Source organism: the organism of the source record quoted next, unplaced genomic scaffold, assembly GCF_019419815.1.
Source record: "Pyrus x bretschneideri cultivar Hongxiangsu unplaced genomic scaffold, Pyrus_bretschneideri_v1 Contig16, whole genome shotgun sequence".
NCBI lineage: Eukaryota > Viridiplantae > Streptophyta > Magnoliopsida > Rosales > Rosaceae > Pyrus > Pyrus x bretschneideri.
The window spans coordinates 6019332-6034613 of NW_025999457.1; the positions used below are offsets into that span (position 1 = coordinate 6019332).

Below are 15282 nucleotides of genomic sequence, written 5' to 3' on the forward strand. Positions count from 1 at the left end.
AAGAGATATTTGTTTTTTCGGATAGCTAAGAGTTTAATCCTTACATAAGATCCATTTTTCATCAAAACCTAGTGTAAGATTAAATATTGAATTTGGTCCTTTCACTTTAAATACAACTTAGCAATTTTTCTTATATTGCACAATTTTCCTTGTTTTATAGATAAAAAAACCTCTTTTTCCGATCCTTCTCTCTTTCCCTATGGCTTCCTCATCTTCTTCATCCTCTTCCAACCTCCGGCCTATATATTAAATTGGATCGCTCCAATCACCCCACATGCCTTGCTTAATTACATCCTTAAGGGGTAAGAGGTACAAATTAACCACAGAGGACGTTGGAGAGAAGATAGATGAAACATATGGACTGATGTGGCTTGTGAAAATGATTTTGCACAACCAGAAAATTGGTAGCAGCTGGTGTTCAAAAATAGAGTAATGCTAGGGAAACTAAATGAAATAGAAGTTGACTATTGAATTATTACTTAAGTGTTGATTAACGTGCTTATTTCTTATTAGTTACACATCATTTAGTTTGCAAATTTAGCCTTCCTAACATTACCCTCAAAATTATTTAAGGTTTTAGTACAAAATCAGAATAATCTCACAATATTCGTGTACTTTATTCTTCTTCATAGATAGATATTTGCAGGAGAACAAAATACAACGCTGACTCAAAACAGTAAATCAATAGTACGTAATTGTACAAGCAACCACAGAATTACATGGACAAGAAAACCTAGATCTTATTACAATATCATTTGGACCTTCTTATTACAATATCACTTGGACCTCATTTATTAGCAAACATAACAAGACGTCGATCATTTTATATAGTATGCATACTGTACAGATAATGCTCTTAAGTACTGACAATGGGATACAGTTCAAATCGAACATTACAGCTCCCACCTACAGCACGCCCACCTCGTTTTGCATTGCAGCAGTTTGGGAGTTCGCCTATTGCACTATCAAGACACTTCTTACAATCAACGCCAGAGAGGTCCCTTGTGCATTGAGCAAGACCGTATAAGGTTGTGAACGTATCGAGTTGTACCTCACCTGTAGCATAGAACTTTTGATTATCTTCAGAAGCTTCATTAGATAACCCACTTAACAATTCCTTGACTTTCTCATTGAATACTGTTCCATTCTCTACTTCTTGGACGTTATACAAATAGAACCTGTTGTTCGTATCAATTTGCCCAAAAAAGCTCACATCTGAGTACTTTAAAAGGCAGTGATCATACCAAATTATGGCTCCTTTACGAGAAGGGCAGCGCTCGCGTAAATCTTTGCTCGCATCAACCACGCAAGTATTGCAATCTTTGCTTGAGACGTCACCGCGACAAAGGGCCAAGCCATTCACTTTGTTTTTGGCATGGCCAGTTGAACCAAGGCCAAAGCCCGTAGGAGGAACTTTGGTGTATAAAAGATTGAACAATAAGTTCAAGTTGGCACCATATGGACTATTAGCAGGGTAGTTTTCTGGGCTGAAACAAATATAGTGAAGGGGGGAGGCACCAATTGCAGAATGGTGGAAAAGGCAAACCACTAAGAGCCCCAGAGGGATTGATTTGAAGAAGAACATGTTGAATTTATGAGATATATCCAAGAACACAGTCAGTATATACATATATAAGAAGTTTCTAAGATTTTGGTTGTCGGTGAAGTCGAAATTGTTGACACTTTTTATTTCAACCTAGTCAAAAGTCTTACCAGCCCAATATAATAAACCTTGATATTACTTGTGGGATATATAGTGACCTAGTTCTCGAGAAAATGAACTTCCACGAATGATGTTGAAAGACAAATTCAAGCTAGCTACAGGAAAAAGTCAAATGTCTAAAACATCGTATACATTTTCAAAGCATTCTACTGGTCGCTCTTTGAAAATTACAAATGGATTGTGAATTTTTATGTCCTGGTGCTACTTTTCAGTGGAAGATTAGGTCACATTGTACTCTATAATCTATATGATATGGTCATAAACCTTGGGATCAAGCTCACGATTAGACTTAATGGGACTCAGGAGTTTTTGGTAAACTACCTCCATATTCTTACCGCTGTTCTTTTTTGTTTTGGTCAGTCTACTAGTTATTTAAAGATTATATATAAGAGTAGACTGTCGATTTGGTTAAGTTCCTAATTTTTTTTTAAATAAGTTTTTAAACTTATTAAAAATTTGAAAGGGCTATTTGATAACTATTTCATTTTTAGTTTCACTTTTTTTAAATCTAAAAACTGAAATCTTGAGTTTACAAAATTTGGCCTCAAGTTTTCACTCTTTGGTTTTCAGTTTTCATATTTTTTGAAAGCTGAAAACTAAAAGTATATAGTTACTGAACAAAGATTTTAGTTTTCAGTTTTAAGAAAAGTGATAACTGAAACCAACAATTAAAAATTGAAAACGAAATTGTTATCTAATCACCCTGAAGTTATTCTGTCCAATCTCTCATCAATTTAAGTCACATAAATTGCACATGACAGATTTTAGGGATAATATTGTCATTCACTCACCCATAAACCCTTAATATCACATACAGTTATCGAATTTAACTGTCAATTTATTCTCTAAAATAAACTCAACCCACTTTTTTTTTACAGAAAAATAAGCTTTGAAACTCATTAAAAACTAGCAAATCTACCTTCTAAAGTGTATGAGATGCAAGTCAAGTAACTGAAAGCGATGGAAAATTGAATCATATAACTTCGAATCTTATAGCTGAGATGAAATTACTTGTTTTTTTTAATGATTTTAACAACTTATTTTTCTGAAAAAAATGGTTTATAGGGACTTTAACTTTAGAATCCATATACGTTAGCAAAGGAAATTCTTGAAGCTTTTTGCTTTCGTCAGAAGTGAAATGGTGAGTCAATTGTTCATATGCATCTTTAATTATTAATCGTTAGCATTGTCATATATGACTTCTTATATTTTTCATTGTTTTCCTTTTTATTTCTAGAATATGAGGATCTTCTACGACATGGGGCTTTATCGTTTATTTTTGCTATAATATAATATGATTTCTACTAAGACCTACTCTAACTTACATTTTAGATTCTAAACTTATCTCAATTTCTTTAACACTTGGGATAATATATGAGTTTAACCCAAAACTAATTTCTAGGACCAATTAGCTTAGAATTCTCCCTGGGTTAGTGGAGTTGGCTCACTATATATGTACATTTTTTTTAGTTTAATATTTATAAATTCATTGAATCCAACAACTAAAATCTAATATGATCAAATCTAATAGTAAAAAATAAAAATAAAAAAATTAAATTAAATTAAAAAATAAAAATCTAATGGTCCAAATTTAAATCTGACGGCTAAAGTAATTTAAAAAAAAAATTATTTTATGTGTTTTATATTCTTTCATAATGTTCCACGAGTTTTATGGTGTCGGTTTAGAAATTTTTCAATATTCATCGGAATCTAAATATTTTTAGGTTAAAATGATCATAAAATTAAATTAGGATAGTCTACGAATTTTTTTTTAAGGTTACTTTAAGAAAAAAAATTATCCTAAATTCATTTTTTAATATTCTCGGACTAGAAATTTAACCCATAAGGGTTGGAAGAGAAAAACTGTTTCTAGGATAAAACCTAAATTTTCAGGGTTAAAAATTTGTGCGATCAATATTGCACATCAAGTTCCTCAAATTATGTTGTGGTATAAATAAATAAATATTGCGACATGAGTAAATTGATAACATGAAAAATGCTATGGAGACATTGTTAAAGTGAGATTTTTATGGACTCTCTGTCATTCTACAATTTAACATTAATTCTTGTACCAATATTATAAAATATTGTGTCAAAAATATAAAGTGGCAAAGAGTTCCACTTCCAGAGAGTTTCATTAGCATTTCGCTTAATAACGAAACATGCAGTGTTAGATCCCACATCGCCCAGGGGGTGGATCCTCTATGCCTTATATGTATACGCCCACCTCCATACAGCACGAGGCCGTTTGGGAGCTCACTGGCTTTAGAGTTCATCAGAACTTCACAGTTAAGCGAGTTCGCACGAGAATATCGTGTTACGGCCGAATCAAGCTCGGAATATGGTGGAGTCCGAGTCGGAATGTCACATGCAGCCTTGCAGTATTAGAGTCAAACAGGGCTGAAATAATTATTGTGGTGGGATGTGTATGCTGGAATTAATTATTGTCTCAAATGGAAATATTATCTTAATGCTCGTTGGACAATTTGTTTATATAAATCCTTCATGGTTGACGATAAATTTCCACTTGTTCATTTGAAGAGAAGTATCCTTCAAAGACGTAATTGATTTTCCTTGACATCTACCGTAATGCACAAAAGGATCTTTGAAGAACATAGGATGGCGGTTGGAAAATCATTAACGAAGACTTCTTCTATTTTTATCGGATATTTTTTAGAAAATAATAAGCACATATCTTTTTTAGCCTCTTGTACATTCTTGTTTAATTTTGATAGTTGGTTCTATTTGATATATTTAATTCAATGGTTAGAAATAAAGAGAAATGTGTGAGAAACTACAACGGAATGTGACAATGACTTCCCTTTTTTCCATAGAAATGTCTTGGCTCAAAAGAAATACCAAAAGAGTTTAATCGAAAATGAGAAGATTGATTACAAAGAAAAAGAAAAATGGATTTGTACAAGTACAAGACAACCTTTCATCCTTGATTGCCAATTAAATCTAGTCATTAAGCTAGTGTTATCCAGAAATTGCTAACGCGCATATTTGAGTTTTAGTTAAAATAAATTCACTATTCATATCCAAATATACAATACACATGCATGATGCGTTAATAATTTCTGCAAAGTGATTGTACAGAAACAAAAATATTTATTTGAGTTGCCACTACAGATCAACTCAAGAATTTTGCAGAAATTTTATATTTCTTAGGATGAGATGGCAAAGCAATAAGACAACTGAGACAAGGGGTAAATACATATTGAAAAGTTAGCAATTTGATGTACTTCATGTTAGAGTATTTTTAGTATTTTATATAGTAGGATGTGTTAATAAGACATGAATATGTTTGGACCTAATTTTGCACCATCGTCCTATATAATGGAGACCGTTGAATTTTAATATTTTTCTTAGATATACATATATATATTTTAAGAAGAAGAAACGATAGCTGATTTTATTCATAATATCAAGAAAGAGTACAATCTTGTAAGAGTGCATCCCGGAGCAGATCCGGAGACTCATCAAACCAACAACTAGAAAAGTTAGAAATTAAGACCAATTTGACCATTCTATATATGTGCCAAACAATTAGCGGATCAACGAACATGTTGAACTCTAGTAGAGTCAAAACCCCAAAGACTACTTAATTTCCTCAAACAATAAACCATGGGCAGAGGAATCATAAGTGAGGCTTCCAATAGCCTGCACAACCTGCAATGCATCACATTCCACAATGATTTGGGTCCAACTAAATTGAGATGCCAGCCGAAGGCCGTCACGAGCAACATGAGAGACAGAAGAAACATAACCTGTGAAGAAACACAGTTCATCACAACATCAATCCAACTAGCAGCGAAGCCAAGTTTAACCATCATTGGGCGTAAAAAACTCCCCTTCACTTTGTCATAAGCCTTACTCATGTCTAACTTCAGGCAAGATATCCCCGCTTCCCTCGTCGTAGGTTATGAAGATAAGAGCCCACCTCGGAAGCAATCAACGAATTATCAGAGATCATTCGTCCCGGAACAAAAACCCCTTGTTGAGTGGAGAGATGAGCTGGTCCAAAATACCTTTCAAGCGGTTAACGATCAGCACCAATTTTGCAAATCACATTACACAACGCAATCGGCCTTAGTTGAGTCATATCCTGAGGCTCAGCCACTTTAGGCATCACAGAAATCAGAGTGTAATTGACCTGCTTTAAAATAATGGCCCACGACAGGCCAGAAGCGTTGGAAAAATAATGGGGACATTCCGTCTGGTCCCGGAGCCGTATGAGGATTCATTTGAAACACAGCATCCTTAATCTCAATATCAGAATAGTCTGCCAATAATAAATCATTCATCTTCGGTGTTACACGACTTTGGATAGAGTCCAGGATCTCCTGAGACGGACCACCACCAATAGTTTGGACCAACCAGCGGCAACAACCTGTTCACATCTCTCACGCTGAAGCCAAGATTCCTCGAAAAAAAATTGTTTATGTTTACGTTTTGGGGTTTCAGGGCTTTGACAAATTGTGAGGAGAATAGGCACATGATCGGAAGTGAAGGGGGTAAATGAGTGACTTTCGAATGGCTGAATAAAGCACACTATCCAGGATTAGCAACACAGCGATCAAGCCTGCACTTCGTAGTTGAGATAGCCCAAGTGAACTTGTCTCCATTAAAACCCAATTCTTTCAGCAAACATTGATCGAGAACATCTCGAAAGCCTTGCATTTACACTGTGCTGCGTATTCTGCCATTTTCGTTTTCGGAAACTAAAAGAACCTCATTAAAATCGCCAAACAAAACCCAAGGGTGTGAAGCATACCCATTAAGCGACTGAACGAGATCCCACGATTTGTTACGATCTGAAGTAGAAGCAAAGCCATAAAAGCCAGTGAAGACAATCACCAATACCACTAATTTCTGCATCAATGTGATGAGCAGAGGAGCTCAAAATTCGCAGGTGCACATCCTCCACCCAAAATAGAGCAAGACCTCCCGATCGACCATCACTCGAAACTGAAAAAGAATTAATAAATCCCAGTTCACGTTGAACAAATGAAACTTTCTTCCTATTACATTTGGTTTCACAAAGGAAGAGGATTTGGGGAACTTGTTGGAAATTAAGAATTTCCAAAGCTTGAACTACCTAGAGGTTCCCAAGCCCTGGCAGTTCTAAGCTACATAATTCATGGTGTTCGAAGGGGCTGCTCAATTGCAACAGCCACCAATACGTACAAATCAGAGGTGCAGGATGACGAAGAACGGGGGCATTTCGCCGAAGTGGAATTGATCTCCAGGGGGAGCCTCCATGTCGTTTCTTATTTAGCTCGACGTGAATAGGTGCCGAGCCGTCGAGAAAATGGCTCGGATTCAAAACGACCTGTGCGGGGTTCTTCAACGGGAACAGCTTCATTCATAACCTGACGAATAATGAACCAAGATCAAAAGGATCTGAGTCGGTTGATGGGCTGGTAGGCACACTCACAACCGGGCCCAATTGACAGATTGCAATGGAAAATTAGGCCGGGAAGGCCCACTAGAAGAGTGATCCAACTCCACGTCACACTCACCGGGAAGGACCGGGTCCGGCGAGTGCTCTGAAGTCAACACGAAGAGAGAGTAGGGTATTCCACACGAACGACCACCATCGGTTAACCATGCAGCGAAACCCTGGTGCAGTCTCGACAGCTACGAAAGAGAGAGAGAAAACTAGAGCCTCACACGAAAGGAATCAATATTTTTCTTAGATATTACTGTTAGATTATCGTAGTAATTATCTTGTGGAAATATTTTATGAACTTGAAGATGAGGATAAAACCGAAAGAGTTTGTCCAATAATAAGATAGACGTTGGCCTCATAATGATTTGTAGAGGAGGATAATGATATATCATTATCTAGTAGTCAGTAGAAAGAATTAATATCAAGAAAAAAAAAAAGGTGGAAATGATTGTTATGATATATTTTATATCCTAGAGTCCAATTGGATGAAAGGATTATCATGCATGCAAGTGGTCTCCATTAGCAAAGAGATTGGCTCACCAAGAGTCAGAACTTGGTGGTGATGCTAAATATTAGCTAGTGGTGGCAGTGGTAGAATTGTAATTGGACTCAACTAATGGATAAAAGATGGTACAATCCATTTGTGATATTATCATTTTGGCCAATTTCATAATATTATTCCTAATAGCACGTTTAGTGTTAATTAGGATGAAGATGGTTTTGGTTTATTATCAAAAGGTGATTAGTAGTCACGATATGGACTCTCAACATGTTCAAGAGTATTAGTCCTATAAATACAAAGAAATAGTGCAACGGAAAGGGACCTTTAACTCAACACACAAATGCTCTACGCAAATTCTCGCTCTACGCAAAGTCCCCTTAAAACACTAATTCTCTAACTTCATCAATACACCTTCAGTTTGGATTAACATCATTGTGTTGACAATCGGCGATATTTTCAATTTGGATTAACAACACTGGAGTTGCAGAATCAGGCGATTAAGGAGCATCTTTAGTTTGGAGTAACAACATTGCTTCAAGTTCAGCTAATTACTCATCCAAGTCTCTTCGGCGAGGAGTCTTCGGCCTTTTCACCAGAAGATGTCATCTTATTAGCCTTAGGTATTACCAAGTTACTCAGTGTTCAGGACATTGACAGTCAAGCCTTATTTGAACTTCGCAGAAACTAGCTACCTTATTTTTAGGCTCTAAACCTAGAGGTTGAGACATGTTCCTTACTTGGTTGTGATTGCTTAGATACAAAAGTTAGAAACGTATTCCAAAACACTACCACATTCATTCTACTCACCAACCGAGTTTGATGGCTAGTTGGCACACCCGCATTCACCAAAATGACAAGTTAGCTCATTAGCTATTCAGTCCGCGCGCCACATAGGCTAAGTAGTTTCTAGGGCCAAAATTTTGGCATGCTCAATAGGACTTAATGCTAAAATACAAAGTTAATATGATATTTCATATTCTAATCCAGCTCAATTCAGTTGATTGGACGAGATCTGAACGCAACTGGAGAAACCCATTCAACAATGTGAGAAAAATAAAAGAGCATGGAAATCAAAAAAAAATTCTTAATGCCCATAAAGAGATACGAAAATAAATTTCATTAAAAATATAGTTGGGGCAAAAGGCCGACAATTTTTCACTTCAACCTCAATCAAACATCGACCTAAGAGAATTATCAATTTGGCCAAGGAAAAAGTTAAACCACCTATTATTTCATTTGGAAAGGAAATATGGTCGGCCTAGAAGAAAAAGTTTAAATTCTTTTTAGCCAAATACTAAAATTGACTCAAAGAATGATTCGAGTTTTGCACCTGCAGCTCACTACACTTCCACCATTCATAGAGATGCCTATCAGCCAAGCTCTTCCACCCTAAATGGCGATCAACACCTGTTTCTCGGCAAGTCGCAGATTTGACGAGTGCCGTCACACAATAAATGACCTTGGTGATTGAACTCTTGGAACATATTGAGACACAGCAAGCCCAAAGTGAAGTGTCCTAAAGGAAGACAATGGCAGATGTTCATGACTCTTTCTAGCGACATCATGGCAAGTAGCCACTCGACCAGCCATAAACCATGGGTTTTGGCAGCTTATACTCCCGACTTAGCCCTCGAGTCAGCGTACATTCATGGTTGTGTCCACACTTCGACGAGCATTATAGACATTCCAGGTGAAACGTCCACTCACGGCTAGGCTCATAAGGAATTCCTCTTATTAAGCATCGGAGTAGGCAACACGACAGATAGAGGGAAACACAAGAGCAGTCCGGCTCAAGTTCATCTGGCAGACCAAAACATACATGATAGTGAGCAACACCGCTCACCAACAAGAAACAAATTACGTGCAACGCCACCACAACATAGACAAGCAGGACAAGCAAAAGGGCAGCAAAAACCATCAGGTTAATGTCAAGGGCAGTTGGAAATTCTACTGGAAAGGAAAATCCAAAATGAAGTACAAAGGCTCCTAGCCGAGTAGCCGCACAAATTTAGGTGCATCAAGACCATTGATAAAGCATTCTAAAAAAAGACACAACCCGTATGAGCAACTTACCTTTTATTAACAAGATCAAGCAAACAAAACCAACCCACACACACTGGCAAATGCAAAGATTACTTATGCTGCGACGAACGCAGCAACTCAGCCTAATGGCCCGTAGAGGGCAAACAAGTACCAGAAGAACACATCAGCCCAACCTATAGGACAATCTCTCTAACCATCAAGGACCAGGGGTAAGTCTTGCTCTCATCACACCAGACACTTCAACACTTAGGGAGAACATCGCTAATGGCAGAGCATCGCGGACCTAGTGCATAAACTCCTCTTACTGCGCATAACTTTACCTAAGCAAGTCCCATGTTCCACACTCTGCAGCTGCTGGCCATCCTTAGTCTTACACAACTTACTCCCAGCTATGCCAATCTTACCCTGTAGCTTCCCAGTCATGCCAACCTATTATAGGTGACTCTTAGTCGCATCAATCAGGCTCGTGACATTAAGCTTCAAAAGCATCCAACGATGAAGCTGAACACGAGGCTTTAACTAGTAGTCCCTTGCTAGTGAAAGATTTATCCGTGAAGAAGCTTGCAATCCATTCAGATTCTCAATTAATCACTAACCAAGGCTCAAGAAAGCACACAACAAAATATCCAATAAGTGCAGAATACTTGGAGAATGTCTGAGAGCAGCTTAATGTGATCCCCACTTACATTCTTATGCGGATTCCACAAGTAGTTCGAAGTCTAAGTAAATTGCCAAACAAGACCTTAGGGGCTGAGGATTATTTTAGTTGTCTAACAGTCCAACTTTCCTCACCTGCATTCACAACGACTTTCATGCTTTCCAGTGTCAGAGGGTAAACCAAACCCTGACACTTATCTGGGTATGTTGACACACCCCGACCCTAAAATATCCACTTGGACTCCGAATCAAGCTTGTACTGGCCGACACCTAGAAGGTGACGAAGCCATAAAGTGTAGTGTAGGAATATGTGAATAAGTCTAAACCTAAAAGTGCCTAATTTTAAGAGTGCGTTGGTGAGCAGGAATGAACCCATTTCACACGTGATGTTAGAGCAAAAGTAAAGTACAGTAAAGTAGAGTGAGAATTATACCATTGAAGGTAATCTCATATATCAATATTTGTCAAGAATCCTCATCGATACGAAAGCTCAGCTACTAAAACTTGGAGGGGCAAAAAATAAGGTGAGTGGGCCTCAAAATAAAGTTTTGTTAAACCATTTCAAAAACATAATAACCCTCACCGTAAAACAAGTATAGTTTCCAAAATATACATACTACGTATAGTAAGAAAATACCTACCGTAGTCTGCAAAATCTCAAGAGCTTAATACGGTACAATATTTCGTAAACAAGTGCATGACGTCCGTAATCGTATAATCTCACATAAGCAAACATATCGTAGCAAGTGCGCATCAACACATGCTGACACACAAGTTCATGAAGAGTTATTCTGACATGAACAGGATTAGGTGTAACGATGATATACGCTCTAGTACTACAACCACATGAAGATTGGCGCTATGCGCAGCACATACGAGTCCTAATTGCCTATAACAATCTAGGACATGACTGGCACTTACAATGGATCCAAAGTGTGCGTATGGTGCGATGTGCACATACACGTGCAAGATTGGCCCTGGCCCTGGCCCGGGCGAGTACTCACATTAGTGTAACAAACGATAAGTAGTTAACACAACTATAATCATGCCATAGTAATTTAGCAATTCTAGTCGATATAACATTATTCATGACCATAAATATAATTAAGGCATCATTATATAGTAAGTTTACATGTGCATCCCGTTGGATTATTTCATAATTTCCCAACAATAAAGCATTTCTTATAAATGTTAATTTAATCATGGTAATCACATAGAGGATTTATTAATATATATATATATATATGGAAACTAACCAATATATATATATATATTTATCAAAGAAAATACCCACTCATAAATCATGTCGTCGAGTCGAACCCGCCTCGTAGCGTTGAGAGTCCTTGCGATGCATTTCGCCTAGAAATGAAACCATTTATGTAAATACGTAACGTACTAACCATTTATGTAATCGAATTTCGGAAAACGAAGGGCAGATTCGGGTCCGACATGTCGAGGAACCTAAGGAAGGACCTTGGGTTCCCCCACGCGCCGCCACACACACCACCAATCTGTGGCTTCCCACATGCCTATAAGTACAACAGTACTCGCCTTCCTCATGAAGGCCTGCGTTTGCAGGTTCAACTTCCCGAGCTCCAAACAAGCTTATTTCTTAACCAAATTCGATGATACAAAAACTAACTTCAAGGTAGAAATGTAAGAAATCGACTATACCTATTGGAAGCCCAATCGTGGTCGAGATTGGCTGAGAATTTGGCCTAAAAGTGGTTAGATGGCCATGGTTCTTAGTTTTCCAGAAATTTGGGAAAATTTTCCCACGTTACTTCCTGCATTAAATCATCATCCAACCACCATTTTAAGATTAACAACACTATAAACACTTCGAAACAAGAAGGATTTATGGTTTTTGAGGTTCACCATGGTAGGAAAAGGGAATGAATAGCGATAGAACTGATGTACTACGCATGTTCCATGGCTGGTTTGAGTTCGCAGCTTCAAGTCCTAGTTCCTTGTCCGGAAGGATGATGAAATCCATTGATGTGGCTAGTTGGAGCAGTCATGGTGGTGGTCTCAGCTTCTTGGCCGTCCATAGTTGCAGAGAGAAAGAGAAAAAATGATTAAGGAAATGGAGTTGGTGAGGTTGCAAAGGTGAGGGAGTTCAAGCCCTCTTGAATTTGAGTTTTGGGAAGGATGACAGGTAGTGGCAACTAGGTAGCGATTCAATGAAGCTCGCCGGAGTTGTGGTGGTGATGGTAGGTCTCTATATTTACAGAGGGAAAAAGAAAGTGAAGAGAGAGTTAGATGGGAAAGAGTGATGAGTCTTTGACAAAAAATGATAGAGAAAGATCCGGGAGTTAGGGAAGAAAGGACACGGGGACAAGGGTGATAGGAGACCCATGTGGGTGGGTCCCATCATGCAAAAAATCCACACATAAAAATTAATAAAATAATGAAGGGTGTTTATCTTGAATAATGAATTTACCAAAATGCCCTTGAACTTTGTAAGTCCATAAAATCTTCGTGGTAGCTCCAAATTCAATTCCGTATGCACCCACACGTTCATAGTGATGAGCACTACGAGGATACACTAAAAGAATGTTTCATACGTCTCACGACTCGTTGGTCAACTAAAGTCAACATCCTCGCCTATAAAGGCATTTTCGTAAATTCACTTTTTTAAAATTAATAAAATTGTAAAACTAGGGACAGGTCGTCACATATGTTATCTAGTGCGAGAGGGTAAACCAATCCCTCAACACCCATCTAGGTTTACTCTTCAATGCGAGAGTGTAAACTAAGTCCCCAACACTTATCTAGTATGCTCTCCAACGCGAGAGGATAAACTAATTCCACGACACCCACTTGGGTCTGCTTTCCAATGTGACAAGATAAACTAATTCCCAACATCCATATGGGTCTACTCTCTAGCATAAGAGGATAAACTAATTCCCCCACACCCATATGCGTATGCTCTCCAACCGAGAGGATAAATTAATTCCCAACACCTATCTGGGTCAGTTCTCTAGCGCAAAAGGTTAAACTAATTTCCCGACACCCATCTGGTTTACTCTCTAATGCGAGATGATAAGCTAATCCCTAAACGCCCATCTGGGTTTGCTTTTCAGTGCGATTAGGTAAACTAATTCTCTGACACCCATATGGGTTTGCTCTCCAACACGAGAAGGTATACTAATTCTCCGACACCCATCTGGGTTTGCTCTCTAATGCGAGAGTGTAAACTAATTCCTCGACATCCATGAATTTTTACACAGCTACACACTTTTAATGTGATTAGTTAATGATTTTAATGTCCCACAGATTTTTATCATGTTGTGATGTAGGCTACTCAGCTTAAAGGAACGAAGATTCAAAAACAGATTAACCAACACGGCAATGGCCAATAAGTCATGACATGCTCAACAGCTCGACACCTCAAGAAGCCAAGGGTCACAGCCATAGTGACTACGTGGGATCGTCTATTTTTTCAAAGCAGTGTGCCCAACCGACGGTCCTATGGCTAAAAGTTTTGCAAGACGTGTCAAGTAAGCAAAGTTTCAAGAAAAACGATGATGGAGTAAAACAAAGAAAGCAGTCTATTAAATTTCTAGCAAGTCAATAAACTTGCACGAAGGTTGCCAAAATCTAACATAAGCTACACAAAGCAGATTGCTTATTCGCAGCTTGGATGATCTTTGGTTTTTAGTAGCCATCATGCCTTTAGCAGCCACTTTAACAGTTTGCTCATCCAACACTTCATATTCAGCAACTCTGATCTTGACAACTTCATCCTTAACTGCTTCATCTTTGGTAGCTGAGAAAACTTAAGCAATTCCTTCTTTTTGGCAACCAACATAGACGTGGCAACAGTAGAAGGAGTAGGCTTTGACGCATCTTTAACGGCCAATTCCACGTTTCCAAGTGAAAAACTTTCTCCCCACTTCTTGTAGCGGCTAGCCATTCAGAAACTGATCCACACTTAGCTAGAGATGGATACTTCACTCTATCTCTGGATTCGGACGTTGGAAACAGGTTAATGTCAAGCTTTCCAGAAGTAGCAAAACCTCACGAACAACAAAAAAACTTTTTCCCAACTGAAGATCCAACAAGAAGGCTAACGGCCGCGCTAGCTTAAGCTTCGCGCCCTAGCACGCCATTTTCCTCGGCCAGAGCTAAGGCGAGTTCTTGCTCCACGCCAGCCAGCCACGCCACACAATTTGCAATAGCTCCTTGTGCTGCCTACTTGCACAGCAGCCCTGTGGCTTTCCTGACACCATCCTTGGCCCCTTTGAGCCATTTCAACGAGCCCTAAGGCTCCAAAAAATCAATAAAAAAGAAAATTTAATTTTTCTTACCTTGGTACAAAGGCACGGAGAAGAAAAACAATGACGACGATCAATTCTTCGCAGGGCAAGCAAAGAAGAAAACAAAGGGAAATGTTTGCTATATCCTCTAGCCTTTTCTTTTTTTTATTTTTTTTATTTTTTATTTTTTATAGGGATGAAAATTTTCTCTCTTTCTTGTAGGGATAAATAAGTCTTGGTGGCTATTGGCTTCCCTTTTCCATGAAGACTCTGTTTTCAAAACGAAGTGGAAAATCTACATCAAATTGGGAAACAACTCTATGCATGCCTAAACAGCTTGGAAGCTCTACACCTACTGCCTTTTGCTGCTTATAGTCCAGCAGGTGTGCGGGCATTTGTGGAGCCAGAAATAATTCCAAAAATCTAGAAGACGACATGTTGACTTTTCCTTAAGACAAGATTGCCCTCACCAAATGGGCATGCTTCTCAGATACTTTTATGCACAACTCAACATCCTTGAAGGTCTAAGCAGTTGACTGCTCATGGCATGGAAAAGTCAAGGTATTAAAGATAAAGTTAATTACTGAATCATATCTTTAATACATTTTTAATTGAAGGTCAACTCAATCAAGTAATAAAT

The 15282-nt window shown here is 38.2% G+C and overlaps 1 protein-coding gene across 1 annotated transcript; it reads right to left on the reverse strand.

Moving 5' to 3' along the window:
• Nucleotides 1-593: 593 nt before the first annotated feature.
• LOC108868683 (cysteine-rich repeat secretory protein 38-like) lies at nucleotides 594-1622 on the reverse strand. The gene has a single exon (XM_018652302.2). It carries the CDS (start codon nucleotides 1583-1585, stop codon nucleotides 857-859), a length of 729 nt encoding a protein of 242 aa, XP_018507818.1. The 5' UTR covers nucleotides 1586-1622; the 3' UTR covers nucleotides 594-856.
• Between the last annotated feature and the right edge of the window lie 13660 nt (nucleotides 1623-15282).

Bases quoted from the DNA above. Each gene is read 5' to 3' on its own strand.
- LOC108868683 (XM_018652302.2), bottom strand. From the start codon at position 1,585: ATGTTCTTCTTCAAATCAATCCCTCTGGGGCTCTTAGTGGTTTGCCTT.